This window comes from Macaca thibetana, chromosome 1 (genome assembly GCF_024542745.1).
Source record: "Macaca thibetana thibetana isolate TM-01 chromosome 1, ASM2454274v1, whole genome shotgun sequence".
Classification (NCBI taxonomy): Eukaryota; Metazoa; Chordata; class Mammalia; order Primates; family Cercopithecidae; genus Macaca; species Macaca thibetana.
The window spans coordinates 76804188-76824934 of NC_065578.1; the positions used below are offsets into that span (position 1 = coordinate 76804188).

Sequence of the window (20747 nt, forward strand, 5' to 3'; positions counted from 1 at the left end):
ACTAGATGGAGCCTCAACACAGAAAAAGGCCGGAACACAAAGAGTCACCCACAGACACTCAGAGTGGTGGCTAATGGGTTGAGTCTTCTCAAGTGATGCCTCATTGAAGAGGAAGCTCCAAGGTGACTGGGCATAAACACCTTATCAGTCGTCTCCTGAATAAGGCTACAGCCTTTGCCTCCTTGTCCAAGTGGCATTCTGAAATTAATGCCTTTCATGCAGAACACACCCAACATTTGAAAAGTCACCAGATTTAGTGCTCACAGGGGCTGTTTGGTATCTTTTTCACCAAAACCAGAAGTGTTTTCCATTCACCCCGAGTGTGTGTGTGTGTGTGTGTGTGTGTGTGTGTGTGTGTGTGTATAAGATGCCAGATTAATTTTGTTTACAAAATATTCACATTGGAACCATGAGGTTTATTGAGAGTCCCTGGAAAATTACACCCTCCAATCAAACATCTCATTCACCTGGGCTTTCATGTCAGTGCACCGCATTCCTGGTGAGAGTTGATGACAGGCGCATCTATGTCCCAGCAACCTGTTCCCTATTGATGAATTAATGAAAATACAGCTGGGACTCATGTGAAGCATTTGAGCAAGTGTAAGAGAAGGCTGTGAATAAGAGCTATGGATACAAATAGGTCAGACTCAAGAAGCCTGGCAGAGGTCAGATGGCCCCTTTTATAGTAGGATGCACTGTTTTGGGAATTCAGATTAACCATGATCAGACTCCCCAGACATGATAGCCATATACAAGAAAGGTCTAATACAGCCTAGGCTATAAGGTGGGTGTAAGTCTGATCATCTAACAATAATACTAAAAATTGAGGGAGAGGACTCCATGGCTTCCTCTCCACATTACCTAGATATATTGAATAGCTGTTTGACAAACAATAAGCAGATTTAGATTAAGCAGCCCTTTTCCAGGAAATACTCTTGAGCCTCTTCTATGCAGCTGCACCTTAGGCAAACTTATTCATTGCTTCAAATAGGTCCCTTTCTTAAATCCAAAATTCCCTGAGAATTTGGGAACTCCTCAAGGTCCCTGTCTTGAGGAGTAATTGATATTTTTCCCCTAGAAGCAGAGCCTGAGACGAGAATTCTCATGCAAGTGCATTATTAGGGAACCCTCTGAGGAGAAGCCGGATAGGGTAGGGGTAAGAGCTAAGCAAGGATGTGGTCCTGGCTCCATCCTAACTTCATTCAGCCTAAGACCACAGTGAGCTCTGGGGTCCAGCTTGCACCACGGATTCATCCCATCTTGAGGCAGGGAGCCAGACTGCAGTGGGCCCTTAGCAGCAGTTTGGTGGATGGGTGCCTGGCCAGGTAAGCAGAGGGGACGGGATGCCCCTACACTGATGAGACCAAATCCACAGGAGCCATGCAAAGTGGTAAAAGAAGTGGTTCTCATCCCATCCTGACCTCACTAAGGACATGATGGCATGGTCATGGGCCCCTCGCATGACCTCTCTGAACATCAGTTTCCTCATCCATAAAATGGAAGAGTGGATGGCAGGGTTGGATTAGGGGATCCCTAAACTCCAAGCTCTGAATTGCGGTAATTTCAACAAGGGAAGTGGTGGAGAGGCTTGTTGAGGAATAACTGATGTTTTTTCTATTCGCAGAAGAGAATTCATTAATGTAAATATGTCCCTGAATGACCACTCCGTTAAAAGCTCTTCTCTTACCTGGAATGGCACTGAATGCACAGGCAACTCTGAGAGATGGGCAGTAAAATTTCCCTGCAGGCATATATTCTAAACAGGATGGCAAGAATCTGTCTTTAAATCAAGTGTTTTGAGGGCAATTTACCTCAAGAGAGGGTTAATACAACCAGACAACCTCATTTAACTGACTCAGGCATCAAAGTGAATTAGAGGCAAGAGGCTGGTGTAAAGCACAAGCCAGAGGCTGTCCTTCAAAATGGTACAACCTCTATGGGGAGCAGTTTGGCAAAATTCTATCAAAATTATAAATACATTTATTCTTTGACCATGTGGTCCCCTCTCTCAAAATTTAGCCTACAGTATGAAATGATATTTATGCAAATTTACTCACTGTGCCACTGTTTCCAAAAAAAAAGTCCGAGACTGGAAACTGATCCATCAATAAAGAACTAATTAACAGCAATTATGGTACCATACATACAATAGAATACTGTGCAACTGATGTTATTTGGTACTGAGACCATTCTGTACTTACATGGAAATTTCTCCAGGATACACTGATCACAGAAAAAGCAAATGGAGGAGCAATGTATTATAGAATAGTATTATAAACACATATGTATGTATAAAAAAAAGCATAATGCTTTTGTATAAGAAACGGAGATCATAGTATCTATTTATGTTCACATGTATCCCTGGATATCTAGAAGTCATTTTTGTGTACCGCAAGAACAATCTGTATAAGTGGTTACCTATAAGGGGTGACAGAGTGGAGAAATGATACAGATGAAGACATAGGTGAGAGTGAGAGTTCTCACCTAGTGCCTTTTTATAAAATTTTCTTCTGAATTTTTTTCCAAACACCATGGGCTACTCCATAAGGAAGAGAGCATCTGTTTGATTAAAAAATAAAATGAAAAATTTAAAGGTAGGCATCAATAAAAACTGATCACCCCAACTTCTTTATTTCATGCTTTGGTTCGGGGATTGGCAAGTTATGACTGAATAGTTGCCCTGTAGGGCACGGGCACGGTGGCTCACGTCTGTAATCCCAGCACTTTGAAAGGCCGAGGTAGGCAGATCACTTGAGGTCAGGAGTTTGAGACCAGCCTGGCCAACAGGGTGAAACCCTGTCTCTACTAAAAATACAAAAATTAGTCCAGCACGGTGGCACATGCCTGTACTCTCAGCTACTGGGGAGGCTGAGGCCCAAATTGTTTGAACCCAGGAAGTGGAGGTTGCAGTGAGCCGAGATTGCAACACTGTGCTCCAGCCTGGGCAACAGGGCAAGACTATGTCTCACAAAAAAAAAAAAAAAAAAAAAAAGGTAGTTCCTACAGGAGAACAGGAGACACGATGGCTCACAATGATGAAAATAGTTACTCTCTGGCCCTTTACAGAAAATGATTGCCAACCCCAGCTTTAAAATTTAGAGTTACTCATAAAACAGCTGTGATCACACCTACTAGTAAGCTTCTGATATCAAAGGATTTTGTCTTCTTGAAGTCAGCCTTCCTGTCCACAGATAGCTTTTGCACTTTTAAAAAAAAAAAAAAAAGGCGAGATACTGTACTGGTTAAGAAGAGAGCATGCACTCAGGACAGATGACCAGGTTTAATTTTGAGCTCTGTCCCTCACTACCCTGTCACCTTCGGCAAGTTAACTTTTAGAATTCTCAGTGTCTTCATCTGTAAAATGTTGTCCCTCATAAAATTGTTTGGAAGTGCCTCCCTCTTACAGTTGTTTGGAAGTTCAAGTATGCCAGTGTTGCCAAGGAGTTCAGCACAATACCTGCTGTTATTATTGTCTAATATTGTGATTTTTTTTTAACAGGGTGATGACCAGTTAAATGTATTTGGAGAGGACACCATGGGAGGTGAGTTTTCCTTACTGATCAGATCAAAGTTGTCATTACAGTAACTTTGACCATGCCTTTTTAATTAAACATCAACTTAAGAGAGAAAATATTAACAGCATCACTTTTCCCTTAGCCAGGGAGCGTGATTAAGAGTAGAAGTCTTTGGGTCTCTCCTGCCTCCATTCATGTAAAGAACCAAAGGGGGGTGCATTACTAAGAGATGCATTTCCTAACTGCCCAGAGAACAGGACTCCGGAGAGGCTCAGCGAAAAGAGGATGCTCTACTGAAATATCTTTGAAACATGCTTAACACCAGGTCCCCACTGGAAGATTCAAGTATATAATAGCATCCAAAGCTCTCCCACAAGTCCTGCAGTAAAAACAGTTGTCAAACTTTAATTCAACATTCTTTAAACATAATTGAAACACAAAAGTCTTTTTCCTGCATGGTAGTTACTATTCTGCATGTACCTTTGGGACCCAACCTATCCTACACCAGGATTATACTGCTTTGTAATTTTTGTCATATTAAAAGTTTTGCAAATGGCTGGGTGCAGTGGCTCACGCCCGTAATCCCAGCACTTTGGAAGGCCAAGGCAGGTGGATCACTTGAGGTCAGGAATTCAAGACCAGCCTGGCCAATATGGTGAAACGCTGTGTCTACTAAAAATACAAAACAATTTAGAAAGGCATGGTGGTGCACACCTGTAATCCCAGCTATTCAGGAGGCTGAGGCAGGAGAATTGCTTGAACCCAAGACGATGAGGTTTCGGTGAGCCAAGGTTGCATCACTGTGCTCCAGCCTGGGTGACAGAGTGAGACTACATCTCAAAAAACAAAACAAAAAAAAGTCTTGGAAAAAGTAAAAATTCCATCCATAACTAGCTATGCATGTAACTGAAAATAGATACGATTATGTGAATTTAGGACTATCCAAAAAAGAAAAGGTTCGTAATTGTCCTAAGTAAAAATACCTTCTAACATTTCTACACTGTAATAAAAGTTATACTATAAGTCATGGAAATATGTTTATAGTATTGACTCTAAACACATATAAGTAAGTGAGTTGGCTTTTTAAATAACCCCCGCTCTAATCCTGCATAGATCCATTAGCACAAGGTGGTAGGTAAAGTGTCATTTGATGATAATGGCAGGAGCAGTATGTGAAAATCACAGTCACCAAATGACATCATGGTGATTCATGAGGAGAGGTACAAATATATGAGCCATAACTTAGCTGTCACTTAGCTAAGTGCAAATAATCAACTTGGTCTCAACTGGGTAGGGGATGACTGATGGCCTAATAAATTTTCCCTTTTATTCTAGTTATAAAATTAACACATACTGTAGAAATTTTTTCAGGTATAAAATAAGAGCCATTTAAAATCTTATGACTTATAAATGATCATGGTTAACGTTTTGGTACATTTCATTCCAATGCATTGCCTATATATCTATTTTTATATAGTTGAGAATGCATATGTATATACAAGTATCTCCAAATGTTTTGTATATATCACAACATAAACATGTTCCCATGTCATTAAAAAACTATATACTTAATTTGTAATGACTACATTAGATGAATGTCATGTACCATCATTAATTTTAAAATAACTATTTTTGAAAACTGAAATAGGTTACAATCATACCCAAAAAAATCACAGTAATAACCAGGGTCATTTTCCCGGATTGCAAATAGACTCAGAGTTCCTCAGCTTCGTAAACGTAAACTCACAGGCTGGAGAACCTGAGCTGACCATCTGGTCCCACATGTTAGGAACACCAATGTATCTGCCTTTAATAGAAAACTCCAAACAATTTAAAGTGTTTCCTGTCACCATGGGTTATTCTGTAAGGAGACTGGATTTGATTTAAAAATTCTTTTTGTTTGTTTGTTTTTTGTTGTGAAAACCATATGGTTTCAACGATCCCAAACTTACTTCTATCCTCTGTTTCCAGCTCTTTCTCAGCTCTTTGTTCCCAACCCAATTCATCTTGCCCCATGCTCTCTCTTTCTCGGGTGGAGCTGGGGCTTCACTCAGCTAATTGTGAATTCCTACAAAATGTGGTATTGTGCATATAAATGAACTACCCCAATTTCACTAAAAAATGTTTCCTGTCAGAATAGTGATCTAATTTTCAAAAGTAGTTATCTACAGAAAATATGAACTGTTGTTACTCAGATAGATTTGTTTTAAAAGGAAATTTTATATCACTACCTTAAATGGAAAATAACATTATTTGCTCTAAGCAGAAACTATGTTTAAAAATATTATTTTCCAGATACTCGTGTTTTAACCATCTGTATTAAAAGGAAGCTTAGCAAATGTTTTAAACATGAAATAACACCAAACTGAGATACTTAGGATGATTTAAAAGTAATTTTTAAAAATAGCTTTCTTTGTGATTCATGCTATTTAATGACATACATTTTTGCCACCAAAAGTTGATCATGCGTGTTAAAATAAAAATACCTTACCAGGATAGGGAAATAAGACTGAAATGGCCAGGGCGCGGTGGCTCACGCCTGTAATCCCAGCACTTTGGGAGGCCAAGGCAGGGGGATCGCTTGAGGCCAGGAGTTCAAGACCAGCCTGGCCAACATGGTGAAACCCCCTCTCTACTAAAAATACAAAAAGTAGCCAGGTGCGGTGGCATGCCTGTAATCCCAGCTATTCGGGAGCCTGAGACAGGAGAATGGCTTGAACCTGGGAGGTGGAGGTTGCAGTGAGTCAAGATAGAGACACTGCACTCCAGCCTGGGCAACAGAGTGAGACCATCTCACAAACAAAGAGACTGAAATGGTCATTGGTGCTTACTAATTGTAGCCTGTTCACACATTTATTCAACTTCAAGCTTTTGTTATCAAATAAAACTACAAGGTTTGGGTTTTTATATAACATGAGTAAAACCAGGGCTTCAGTACAGTTTTTCTTGCCAATAACTTAAGTTATTTTTATTTTGAAGGTTTCATGGAAGATTTGAGAAAGTGTAAAATTATTTTCATGATTGGTGAGTAGCAACCCTTGCATTTTCTAACAATACAATTGCTAATCATAAGAATTTGGTAGTGAAAAAGACTATTTATGTTTCACCCTATTTTGAAGTCTTTTTGGTCAAAATAGTACCCCAAGTTTTCCAAGTTCTTTCTTTCATGTACGCAGTTTTATATTGCTTTGGGATTTGTATCTTTTCAGCATGGGAAAAGTAGGACTTGAAACAATGTCAAACTTCTGAGTTTAGCTCTACAGTAACGAAGTGCATTAAAAGGGTAAGAGGTTGTCATGTATTAAAATCTAACACACGTGTTTTCTGTTTGAACACTGACCCTCTCCTTCCTAAACTGAATGCATCAGTTGCCACATGTTCAAATATACCTCAATAGCCAGACCCTGTATTCTACACAGCAAACAGAAAAAACTATCTAATTTGCTCTTTGCTCTAGTGCAGTGAAACTTATTGATGGATGAGTTGTGGGAGAAAATGTGTTTGAGGTTTACCAACATTTTCTGAGCACCCACTATGCCCCAGGTTATCTCAATTAATCCTTATACAATCCCATTACCTAGTCTATTCCTATTACCTATCTATTACATAGACAAGAAAACTGAGAGACTCAGGAAGGTTAAGGAACTTGTCCAAGGTTATGAAGCTAATGGTGTGTGAGAGCCAGATTTCCAGTTTTCCTCATGGAAATAAAGGGAACTGGTTGTGCAGTAGTTAAAAATGCACAAAAAAGGACAAATATTATCCTTTCAAAACTTAGTACTTTTTCCTCTAATCATTCAAGTGCCTCAAAAAATTAGCACACCTACCTGTACATTTTCCAGAAAATGTCTATTTATATTCAGAAATAATGAAAAGGTCCACACCTCCTCAATGAGTGGGAAAAGAATGGTTGTCAACACTACAGAAATATAATCAGATAAACTTAGACTCTTGCAAGTTAAAATCAGAATGCCTCCTTGGAAATCTCTGAGTAAAGTTCCCTCATTATTAGATGAGGAAACTGAGGCCCAGGGAAGTTAAGGGGTCTGATCATAGTCATTCAATTAACTGGTAGCAGGGAGGGGACTAGGATCTCTGACTCCAGGCTTCTCCCTCCTCCGCACACAACTCAGTTGTGTTGGTTGTTAACCTGAATGCAAACTGTCTCACCAGCCATCTGACACATGCTTATTAAATATTGAACCCCGCCGGGTAGTGAGGATTCACCGAGCTGCCATCTTAGATGAAGAGAATAATGGATATATCATTAACCTTGAAAAGTATTAGGAAGGAACCAAAGAGCTGAAATAGGGAACAGCCTGGGTCAAGTGTTCGGAGTAAAATTAGGTGATTACTTTAGAGAGGGTGACTGGGGAAGGCTTCCCTAAGAACGTAACATTTAAGCAGAGAGATAAAAGGAGAGATGGGCCCAGTGAAGGGATGAATGGGAGGTGAGAGGAGGCAAAGAGAACAGTGTGTGTCAAGCAGTGGGAATTCTTGAGACCTACCTTAGGTCCATTTGTCATCTGCTTACCTCTAGTTGACCTTAACCTTGGGAACTGGATGGACTCTTCCCATACTTAGTTTACGTGTTTTTCAGAAAGTAAAACTTTGTTGCTTGTATCTCTTATTGAAGAGTAGCCCAATGTCATAATTTCAAAGGAAAATCAGACTAAAATTCCCTTTTCCACATAAATTTTAATAATCAATTTTCTTGGCATCCAGACCATACACAGAGTCTTATATTTTCTATTCAATTTTTATATTAGGAGCCACATTAGGAAAAGGGGAGACCCTTTAAACTTGACAGCTAGGAATTCAGAGTAGGAGCCTGTATTAGTCAGAGTTCTCTAGAGGGACGGAACTAATAGAATACATCTATACATATAGAAATTTATTAAGTATTAACTTACGTGATCACAAGGCCCCACAATAGGCTGTCTGCAAGCCGAGGAGCAAGGAGAGCCAGTCCAAGTCGCAAAACTGAAGAACTTGGAGTTGGAGGGCAGGAAGCATCCAGCACGGGGGAAGCATATAGGCTGAGAGGGTAGGCCGGTCTCTCCTTTTCACTTTTTTCTGCCTGCTTTGTATTTGCTGGCAGCTGATTGGATTGTGCTCACCAGATTAAGAGTGGATCTGCCTTCCCCAGCCCACTGACTCAAATGTTAATCTCTTTTGGCAACACCCATGCAGACACACCCAGGATCAATACTTTGTATCCCTCAATCCAATCAAGTTCACACTCGGTATTAACCATCACAGAGCCCTTTATTATCACATAGAAATCTGTGTTTTTAAAAATGTGGTCCAAAGAAGCTTCCAAAAATAATACAGTATGTTTTGTGGTTGTTGTTACTGTCTTGGCAGTAATATTACCTCAGACTTATCCATTGTTTAACACTCACAGTTGAACTGTGAAATGTATTGTCAAATGCCACTTCCTCTCTCTAGGCATAACTAAAGACCTCACCTGTTACTAAGTCCTGTGCCCTTCAGAAGGTCAAACAGCACAGTAGAAGATCTTTGGAATTAGACAAAGCTCGAGACCTCCAAGGGTCCATAGATCACCCACTAAGAATTGCTGCACTAAGCAAAAGATTTTTCTTCTATCTAACCAAACTCTCCTGTATTTCAATTTATGGATCAGTAAAAGAGATTTCAGCTTACTGTTTGGGCCATAGAAGGTACAAAGCCACTGTGATACAAGGGAAAATGACTGCTCTTTTTCTAGTGTACATACTGGACTCTGAGAATTAAGGCCTTAATTCTAAATACTTCCTTGCCAGGTGGCAGAATGGTATTTTGGGACTGCTTTATTATAAGTCAATTTAAACCTTATAAAAATATTCCAGATGTCATAGACACACCCATAGCTGTTTTGGTGAGTTTTAATAATCAAAAGTCGGTTTCTTTCAGTGAAACAGTGTGGTTTTGTCTATTTGAGAAGATGGCTGAATTGTCACTTTTCAAATTATTGTCTTGGCATATACCCAAAAAACACTGGGGCTGCGGTATTACCCGGAGTCTAGGTTGACATCCTCACTATTTGTCTTAAGACAAAATTAATACACCTAAAGCATTCTTCCCCCGTTTTAACATACCCATTAGCTCCTTTTTGTCCACAGAAAGGTCCAGACTTCTTAGACTGGCCTTCTGGTCTTTCCCATTTCCCATCACACTCCCATGTCAATCTTTGGCTCCAGCCACGCCTGCAGCCTTATTATCGCTTGAGCTTGTCGCACTTTGCCAGCGCTTTCACTTGAAATGTCTTCTCCCCTATTAATCATGCCCCAAGGTCAGAGTTAAGTTCTAGCTCCCTGAGAACTCAGCTGTAATCACCAGCCTTCCTCCTCTGCGCTCCTCCTCCCCTGTGTCTACATCATTCATTCGGCACTACTTAATGACTAGAACAACAAATATTTGTTGGAATAATGAATTCTTTAAGAAGCAGTGTGGTCTGTTTCCATAACAACCAAAATTGCAATTGGGATTCCTGGCCTAGAACTGGCAAGCAGCTTGTTGCTGCTGTGGCTTTTTCTTGCAGGATGGTTTTCATGTTAATTAGGAGCCTAATCAGATGCTCCTTTCTCCACGAAGCTGCTACCCTGTCACTGAGAACAAGTAAAAGCAACTTTTCCCCTGAGCTGGTGCTGTTTCTTGCTCATTTGCAGGGCAGTAGTCACAGGTGGGAGCAGGTGATAGCACTAATGGTCATCTGAGTAGAAAAAATGTTCAGGGCAAGTGTACCATCTGCACCAAAGGGGAAGGTGGCAAGGACGGACCCAGTCGACCCTTTGAATACTATGTGAATAGTACATTCTTGTTCCCGAAGAAAGCAGCTCAGTAGCTGTTTATAAAGAAATACCTTTCAAAGAACAAAGAAGGGATCCCACAGGGTAGGTCCAGATGATCGAAAGGACTGAAAAAGATGCTATGGACTTCGGTTGTTCACATACAAGATAGAAGAACCTGCGCTGATATACAAGACAGGGACTCAGTCATTTCTGATAACGGAAAATTATTTGGAAAATGTAAAAATATCCTTTAAGGAGCCTCATTATGTCCCACTAACAGGTTCCTACAGTTTTTCACAACCTTTTCTGGTACATTTATTTCCTTTTTTCTTTTTTTCTTTTCAATCTCTTGATCATTATTTTGCTATAAGCCCATTTATTTTGCCTTCTTTTCCCTTCTCCGTTTTTCATTGCCTGCCTATACCCAAAATGTGACATAATCTAAATTCCTCCTAATTTATATCCAAAGCTTGGGTAGAAGTGCTCCAATTTGGAAAACACATCTGACTTTTCAGGTGAGGTATGATGTTAATGACATAATGATCAAGACATCATTCAGAGGCCATAGCTTTCGATGTGTCAGGGACACAGGTGGCCAGGTGTATATTGGCATTGGTGCTGTGATAAACTGTTTTTAAGTAGTGAGCTTTGGGAGGTATTGTGGCAATATTTTATGTTAATTTCTGCATTTTTAACCACTGCACAAATAGTCCTATCTATTTTCCTAAGGAAAACTGGAGAAATAAGAGTTTTTGCTTAAAACTCAATATTGCAATGCCTGCCACTATTTCATTATAGCCATGTTGCCGTTTCATTGTTGCCTTATTATTAAAAAAACATGAATTGATTTTTTTTTTTTTTTTTTTTTTTTTTTTTTTTTTTGAGATGGAGTTTCACCCTTTCTCCCAGGCTGGAGTGCAGTGGTGCTATCTTGGCTCACTGCCACCTTGCCTTCTGCTTTCAAGTGATTCTCCTGCCTCAACATCCCGAGTAGCTGGAATTATAGGCACCCGCCACCATGCCTGACTAATTTTTATGTTTTTAGTAGAGACAGGGTTTCACCATGTTGGCCAGGCTGGTCTCGATCTCCTGACCTCGTGATCCGCCTGCCTCGACCTCCCAAAGTGCTGGGATTACAGGCGTGAGCCCCTGTGCCTGGCCATGAATTGATTTTTTAAAGTCTCTACTTGGTGCTTAATATGAACACTTTTGATGGAATTGACTCACATATTTGGTTAAATTAGATATGAAAGAAATCGGATTATTTTAACTCAGTGTGGCTGTAACAGCAGCCAACATTTATTGAGCAGTTCACACATACCAGACACTACATAAAGCACTTTACACTGTTGTCTTACTGAATGCTCATACCCATCCTCTGGAGTCAGCACAATTACTATCCTGATTTTTCGAGTAAGACATTAGGGAGTTCAGTTATTTGCTAGTAAGTGGTGGATCTGGAGGTTGAAAGCATGGATTTTGGCAAAAAACACTGCCTGTTGTTTTTGTTTTTTCTTGAAGTGACAGGCTTTATTTATTTTCAAGAAAATTTCTGCCAGATACTGAAGTCTGAAAAACACCACAGTTTGTTTGTTAGATGCTCTTTCAGAAAGTAGACATAGTGTTCACTTTTAAAAGCAACTGATTCAGCTACTTAAATAATCACACAAGTGCTTTTCCCAAAACAAAAGCAAAAACCATAGGTGTGCTGAAGATCCTTATGTGTATTTCCCATTTTGTCACACAGAATATTAAAATGATGTGTGCTTAAGGGTAAAAATTAAATAAAATGTGTCTTTTTTACTGCTTCATCAAGGGCATTCTTATGTAACATTGGCATTTTCTTTCTTGTTTTTAACTGTGTGAGTACATGGTAGTGAAGCACACGACCAGTACCACAGGACCAATAACACTGCTGCCATGCACCACAGGTTTACAACCATTGCTTCTGCACCACCTCCAAAAAGCTAATAACCTCTTAGTGTTATAATGAATATAGGGGACCTCTAATGTCTGTGGACCACACTTTGAGAACCACCACCGTGGGGTTACTTGGGGGTTGGGGTGGGTGTGTTGAGCACGTACGTAGGACAGAGAGAAACCCCAGATATAGTACTTAGGGATCTCAAAAGGAAGAAGTTCCTCGTGCCTTTCCAAGCAAATAACCTCACAAATGTGAGGAAGAGGTCAGGGGCAAAATAGTGTATCTGCTGAAAGCCCTGTTTCTCTGGGCTCCTGTTGGCCTGGAAAAAGTTCTGAGTGTTTCTCTGTGGCCAGTGGTGCAAGGGGTGCCTAAAAGGAAAGTCTGTGCACTTGTCAGAAGAAGGCAAAGAGGACTATAGCAGGAGGTCCCAAAGCAGGGGGCTGGATGGAAGGTGGAGGGGATACAGCCCAGAGGAGCAACAGCACCAGGAAGAACCAGAACTGAAGGGAGGGCAAAGAAAACCTGCAAGGTGGGAGAGTGACCCTGACATGGAGACTGAACTTTGAACTGGACTATCAAGGTTATCAGAAATCACTGGATTGGACTAAGAAAACCCAGACTGGATTTGACTGAGTTTCCACTCTGAAGTGAAATCGGGCAGCTCATGAGCTAGGGGCGGGTGTGATGGTTAATTTTAGGTGTCAACTTGACGGGGTTAAGGGACACACAGCTAGCTGGTAGAGCATTATTTCTGGCTGTGTCTGTGAAGGTATTTCCAGAAGAGACTGGCATTTGAATCAGTGGACTGAGTAAGGAAGATCCACCCTCACCAATGTGGGTGGGCACCATCCAATCTGTTCTGGCTCAGCTAGAACCAAACAGCTGAGGAAAGATGAATTTGCGCTCTCTCCTCTGGAGCTGGGTCATCCATTTTCTCCTGCCCTTGGACACCAGCAGCAGCCCCCACCACCCTGCCACCTTCTCAGGTCTTTGGACTCAGACTGAACTACACCCCCCCACCTTCCCTGTTCCTCTGCTTGTAGAAGGCCTATTATGGAACTCCTTGGCCTCCCTAATGGAGTGAACCAATTCTCATAATAAGCCCATGTGTATATATGGGCTTGTAATGGGAATAAGAAGCAACAGGATATATATACCCTGTCGCTTCTGTTTCTCCGTAGAACGCTGACATGCAGCTGGGGTCACCTAGAAAATAAGTTGCCATCTGACTCTCTAGCCTTTGGCCTGGCCCAACTGGAGCACTGTTCCAGCTCCAAACACAGGCACCAGATCTCCACAGTTCTTTCTCCCCTGAAGGGATGCAGACACCAAGGGCCTCTTTCACACTCTCCCAGGCCTGACACCTGTGTTTTCAAAGTCCAGGCCATTCAGAATGGGAAAGTAAAGAAAAAGAGACATTGGGCTGCTTTCTAAGAGAGCCTCAAATGCATTTACCAACTAAAGAGATATACTTCTAATGTTGGAGAAATGTGGGCATTTTGTGGTGACAATGATCCTACTTAATTATATAAACCTTTTCACTGCAAAAAGGCTGTAAGTAATGTTTAACTAGAATGCAGTGCATTCTTCATTTAATCAAAGCAAATTAATAAGCTTTTATCAAGGGCTTACTATGCTCAAAGAACCGTGAAATCCAGAAGGACATAAAACGGTCCTTGCAACACTGCATGACATGGCAGGAATTTAGCACTCATCTAGAAGGGCAAATTACTGCTAAACAGAAAAGAGCCCAAGTACATGAGGTTACCCGGTAAGGGGAATGGAGGCCTCATACTCATTGTGTCCCTACCCATACCCATTGGTTGAAATCCTTTTGGAAGCACTATTAATTCACCAACTGAGGCACCTGATGAAGTTTTAGGCATTTGGCCTGTTCACTAAAGGCTAAGTGTATTCAAGGAACTGGCCAATGTTCCTTGTCTGTGTAGTCCTGCTTATTGATTAGCAATTGAGTAAGGGGACATCTCCAGGCTGACTCACTGAGAGGCTCTTTTGCTTGTTTAGAGAGCCACTCTGAATGATCAGGGGACACTGGCAGATGCTGCAGGATCCAGCAGGCCCCAGCACTGGAGAGGAGAGAATACCCAAAGTCTTGTGTTTGTATCCAAGTTCTGTGTGCCCTTGGGCCAACCCCTTATCTCCTCTGGATTTCTTTTAAAATAACAAAATCTCTGTCAGCTCCAAATTTGAGTGACTAACAAGTTAACACATTGATAACTGTTCTTTTAATTGGAAACTTGTATAACAGAGACATAGCCCAAGTAAAAGTGAAGCATGAAGGCAATTAAATAAGTCAAATACCCCATCCTCTAGTCTTAAAATGTTCATTTTAATTATCTAATAACAAAATTAAAACTAACATATACTGGTGACCTACTGTGTTCCAGATACTGTGCTGTCTTCATATGTAGTATCTTTTTTTTTTTTTTTTTTTGAGATAGAGTCTTGCTCTGTTGCCCAGGCTGGAGTGCAGTGGCTCAATCTTAACTCACTACAAGCTCTGCCTCCCAGGTTCATGCCATTCTTCTGTCTCAGCCTCCTGAGTAGCTGGGACTACAGGAACCCGCCACCATGCCCAGCTAATTTTTTTGTATTTTTAGTAGAAACGGGGTTTCACCATGTTAGCCAGGATGGTCTCGATCTCCTGACCTCATGCTCTGCCTGCCTCAGCCTCCCAAAGTGCTGGGATTACAGGCCTGAGCCACCGCACCCGGCCCCCATATGCAGTATCTTATTTAATCCTCACACCAGTGATCAGCACTCATATTCTTCCCCATTTTACAGGGAAGAAATTGAAGAAATCAAGGCTCAAAAAGGTTAAATAACTTTCCCTGGGTTACACAGTTAATAAGTGACAGAATTGAGACTCAGACCCAAGTTTCTCAGACATCAAAGCCCATGCTCTAAAAGTGTCTATAGATACAAAGCAAGGAAACCAAAATGTAGATGAAGTTGTGGGAATATAGTGGGTGAGGGAAGTTTGCCATAATTATTTGAATAAGTGCTGCAATTTTCTGTTTTACTTTGCTCCTGTATATCTAGCCATTGATGTCTGAAAACAAAGGTCAAATATGATACAAAGTGAATATTAATGACAAAGACCTCTGTTTACCCCAGCCATGTTTCTCTCCATTATGTAAAATTCCATTTTAACTTCAAAACAGGAAACAATTTGAACCCATAAAAGTATCCTAAACCATCACTGAAAGTACAGTGATTTCAGAATTTGTGCTATGTCTTTTGCCATAAAGAAATAGCATAGGCACCTGTTTTGTGAGCATTGCCAAAACTACTTCTGAGGGCCATTGGCAAAATTCAGCAAGTGTTTGCGCGTGTGATGCTGGGTGGGTCTGAGGGAACCTGGTCATGGTGAGATTTTCTCTGTGGGTGGGATGGAGTAGCTCCCCTGTATACTGATCTCAAATAGTGGCCTAGTGTGGAGGTAGAGGGGAAAAATCCTACACAAGCGGATATATAGACTTAAAGGAGGGTGCTTAAACTCCCCACATGATAAAGATATTCTCTCCCTGCTATAGTACATTCATCCATTAGGTATATATGGCTTTGGGTGAGTTTTGTTAGTTCATTTGACACATTTATTGAGTTTCTACTATGTATCAGCAAAATGGCAGCCTAAGGACACACAGATGAAAGGCAAGGCTCCCTAGTCTCAGGGAGCTCATGTTGTAGGGAAGAAGCCAACAAATAGCACAGCTTGGCACACGCAATGGCAGAGGCGCAGGCCATGGGGAGCAAGACTGAAGTAGGGATCAGGGTTGAGAGAGGACCTGAGAGCTGAGTCCAAAAGAAGAAAAGGAATTGGCCAAGTGCTAAGTGGGAAGAAAGTGAGGGTGAGCCCAGGGCAAGGACTGAGGGAATGGTGTGTGCAGGAGGGAGCCTCAGAGATGAGATGGATGGGAAGTGGTAAGAGCAGAGCTGGAGACAAGGCAAAATCTGGGTCATGAGAGGCTGTGATCCAAGGAGAGGTAGTATGAACTTCATCCTGCGGCAGTGAGGCACCATGAAAGCTTTTACTTCCAACTTCGGATGGAGCACTCTGGCAACCAGGACAGGAAGCCTAGGCTTCAGCACAAGGTCGGCCGAGGTCATCAGAATGGTCATTCAGGTAAGGAAAAAGGAGACAGTTGAGGTGAAAAACGAAAAGCAGATCCAAGAGATTTAGGAGGGAGAATCAACGGACCATAAAGATCCATTGTGGGAACAGGCGAATGAGAGGACCTGAGCGTGCCTCAGAAGCAGCTGGTTTAAACAGCCACATGGATGGAAGTGCCATGCAAAGAGAAGGAATTTGCAGAAGAAATCAATTTTGAGAGACAGATGAGTTTTTGGCCTGTTCACTAAAGGCTAAGTGTATTCAAGGAACTTTTTTGGACTTTTTTTTAAAACTAAAAAAGTTTTAAACTTTTTTGTTTGTTGTTGTTGTCAGCCTTTGTCACCCAGGCTGAGGTGCAGTGATGCAATCATGGCTCACTGCAGCCTCAACTTCCCAAGTTCAGGTGATCCTACCACCTCAGTCCCCGGAGTAGCTGAGACTACAGGCACACACCACCACATCTGGCTTAGTTTTTGTATTTTTTGATAGAGAGAGGGTGTCACCATGTTTCCCAGGCTGGTTTTAAACTCTTGGGCTCAAGCCATCTACCCACCTTGGCCTCTCAAAGCACTGGGATTACAGTCACGAGCCACTGTGCCTGGCCAGTTTTAAACATCTTAAGATTGAGGTGCTTATGGGACATCCAAGCAGAGATGTCCATTAAAAACGAGATTTTTCACAGCTGATAAAAAAAGACAAGTTCTGGCTATAGATACAGATGTGAAGCCATGTATGTGCAAGAAGTCACCCAGTGAACTTAGGGAGGGTGAGGCTGGAAGAGAGCTAAGACCTGGAGCCTTCCCAAGACCCCTGCCAGAGCCAGAGGAGAAGAGCACAGGGAGGAAAGTGGGACATCTAGAGCAAATGGCATCACAGAAGGCAAGGGAGGAGAGCTTCCATCTGGGAACGGTTCACTCAAATGTCATGAAAATTGTCTGTGGAGTTTGGCAACAGGTGAGTCATTGGTGACTGGTGACAGCAGTTCCAGAGGAACAGGAAGGGGTAAAGCCAGAGGGTTAGGGGTGACTAGGAGGTAAGTAAATGGGGATCTATCTGTACAGACTACACTTTCAAGAAAGGTGACTCTGAGAGAAGAGAGAGTTAAGACTATTTAAAGGAAAGTGAATATTCAGGGCGGAATATTTTTAAAGTGAGAGACTCAAGCTCATTTGTATAAAGACGGAGGCATTACAGGCTTTAGTCAAGAGCAACGCTCCATGAGTTCAAACGCCAGTTCCTATGTGTACAGCTGTGTGATCTTGGGCATCATCCTTACACTCACTGTTCCTCAGTTTCCTCACCTGTCCTGTGGAAGTAATGATTGTACCTAGGTCATGGGGTTGATGGGAGAGTGAAATGAGTTAGAACATGCAACAGGGCTCCTAGTAAATGCAAACAGTAGCTGTCACTGTAGCTACTCTATGCAGAGGGAGGGGAGACATCCAATGAGAGGGAGAGAGTCTTGAGAAAAGGAGGATGAGGATGGATTCAGAAGTGAATTGGAACAAGGAAAGGAACAAGATGAGGAAACCGTCACAGAAGTTTAGAGGTTAAATTCCTGTTTATTTCCTCAGTGTTTCTTCCTCAACATTTCCTGTTAACATTAAACACTCCCTAAGGGACTGAGCTGTTAAGTGGTATTTCACCTACACCCAGCTGTAGTTGGCTGAGATCAGTCAGTTGAAATGAGAATGTGTCTCTGAAGCCCTGGGCTTCAGCCTGCCTATATGCTGCTATTTTCTCTAGCTGACACATTCTTGCAGTTGTTTACAACAACCCAGCCCTGCAGGAGACCATTTTACCATAGGAGACCGTTTTTTGCCTTGAAGAATGAAGCAGAGTAACAAGCCAGTGATTTAGGGGGTCAGTGACTATTTTGGCCCTCCAAATGTAACACTCACAAAGTGTTTCCTTTCCAATTTGCTCCAGGCTCCTCTGAACCAGGAGTCTGAGTGTTTTCTTAGCTGCAAATGAAAACATATTTAAACCAACCATCAGATGGTTAAGGCAATAAAGCACTCTTTCCTCTTGTAACAAAGTGTAGCTGTTTAGCTTTACTGTGACTTATGTTCCTGTGATCCAGGTGATAGTTTTTCTCATATTTGTCTGGGGCCCTGGCTCTGAAGATGTTCCTCCTGGTTCTGCCAGGCTGCAGGGAATGCCTTCAACTAGCAAGTGGGTCACGCGTTACTGCCACGCATCCACCCATCACCACCGGCCCAGCGGCTTTGGTGTAAAGTGCATTGAACCGATTTGGGCCAGTTATGTATGACTTTGGACTAACTCTTTGTGTGGACTAACTCTTGTAGTCAATGCAGGGAAAGCTGGTGGGGAAGAGCCACAAGCAGAACACACTGGTTTTTTTGGAAGTCCTCAGCATGGTCTGGGTGGAGCCGTTGAGGCAAGCACTGAGACTACCTCTCATTCCAACATCTGCTGTTGAGAAAGGAAGAGAATGTTCAGCAGTGGGAAACCTGGCCGAGGCCAGCCAGCAGACTCCTAGAGAGACCCCTTGGGAACCCCTTCAGAGGACAATTTGCTAGAAGGCAGTGATGACCAGTTGATTGGAGGGTGACCTTTACTAAATCTCCTAGATGACAAAGAGCATGCCCTTTTTCCTTTTTCTTTCTTTCCTTTTTTTTTTTTTTTTTTTTTTTTTTTTTGTTGTTGTTGTTGTTGTTGTTTGCTTCTGCAGCACCTATCAGGATGCCTGGCATTTAGTAGGCATTCAGTATATGTCTTTAGAATGAATGAATGGAATGGAATGGAGTGGAAAATGATGAAAGCTCAGATTAAGTTACTCCCCCGCCAAGTTCCTCAAACTCAGGTGTGACTAATACAGACCCATTATCGAAGCAAATGTACTAATCTGTCTTCCAGTAATAACCATCTCAGAGCCATAATGATAAGAGCAGAGGTTTGAGGTAAAACAATGAGGCATGGCTATTTTTAAGAATCAACCATAACTAAGAAACTCTTCCTCTGGTCCTGAAGGATCAATGTGGGGTCTTTATAAAGTCTTTATGGCCCCTTCCCACAAAATACATAAAACCAAAAAAAGAGATACAGCTTTTGGTAAATTTGCCTTAGTAAGGTAGCACACAGTTTCCACATTAGAATCAGGTTCTAGTCCACCATTAGGTAGGTGGCACCATCGGGAAGCCAAGTCAAAATACAAAACAAATAACAATTACATTGATGATACAGATCCCAAATGCCACCATCCTTCAAAGAATGGAGTGTGTACTGGAGTTGATGTGTTGATAAAGTGTCCATTAAAGACAAAAGAAGGCCAGGCACAGTGGCTCACTCCTGTAATCCCAGCACTTGAGGAGGCCAAGGCGGGCAGATTGCCTGAGGTCAGGAGTTCGAGATCAGCCTGAGCAACATGGTGAAACCCCGTCTCTACTAAAAATATAAAAAAGTTAGCCAGGTGTGGTGGGTGCCTATAATCCCAGCTATTCTGGAGGCTGAGGCAGGAGAATCTCTTGAACCTATGAGGCAGAGGTTGCAGTGAGCCAAGATCACACCATTGCACTCCAGCCTGGGCAGCAAAGTGAGACTCCGTCTCACAAAAAAAAAAAAAAAAAAAAAAAAAGCAAGCAAAGGCTGAATTATCCATCATTGTTGTGATAAGTACGGTCGTGTTCTTTTTTTTGTTTTGTTTTGTTCTTGTTTTTGTTTTTTTTTTATGTTCCCACCCATCACAGAACTTACAATCTGTTCAGTGAAGCCAGAATTCATGCTTATGAAAACTTCAGAGCCCATACACAGCAGTGCAGAATTAACTGAAAAGGAACCATTCAGTGAAGGTTAACAGAGATGAGGGGACAAAGAAAGCACAATGGTTGGAGCCTCTTCCTAGAAAAGCTGAGAACCGAGGGGAGTCTCAAAGAATGGATGGGATTTCCTAAGTTCGAGAGAGGGCTGAGGAGAGAGGGATGGCAAGCAGGCAGATTCCAAGTTAGGAGCAAATCACAGCAGTAGGGATATGCCCCTCATGGCCCAGGAACGGGAAGGAGATGGGCCAAACCTTGAAAGGCCTGGATGCATGAATGTGATGTTGACTGAAGACCAGTCCTGAGCTGGTGAGCACGGCAGGCAAGGAAACACCAGGAGGACAAACTGCCCTCCACAAATTCTCCCATATACAGTCATGCATCACTTAACAATGGGGGTGCGTTCTGAGGAATACCTCGTCAGGCAATTTCCTTGTTATGAAAACTAGTGTGTACTCACACAAACCTAGATGGTGTAGCCTACTATGCACCTAGGGTATGTGGTATAGCCTATTGCTCCCAGGCTACAAACCCATGTTACTATACCAAATAGCATAAATACATAGTAACACCACGGTAAGTATTTGTGTATTTAAACAT

The 20747-nt window shown here is 41.9% G+C and overlaps 1 protein-coding gene across 2 annotated transcripts in view; it reads left to right on the forward strand.

Annotated features, from left to right (window-relative positions):
• The window catches only part of AK5 (adenylate kinase 5), a 292878-nt gene that overhangs the window by 214524 nt on the left and 57607 nt on the right, over nucleotides 1-20747 (forward strand). For both annotated transcript variants that reach the window (XM_050805099.1, XM_050805103.1), the window contains exons 9-10: nucleotides 3500-3542; nucleotides 6495-6539. In XM_050805099.1, coding sequence (XP_050661056.1) covers nucleotides 3500-3542; nucleotides 6495-6539 — 88 coding nt within the window. The remainder of the gene's footprint in view (nucleotides 1-3499; nucleotides 3543-6494; nucleotides 6540-20747) is intronic.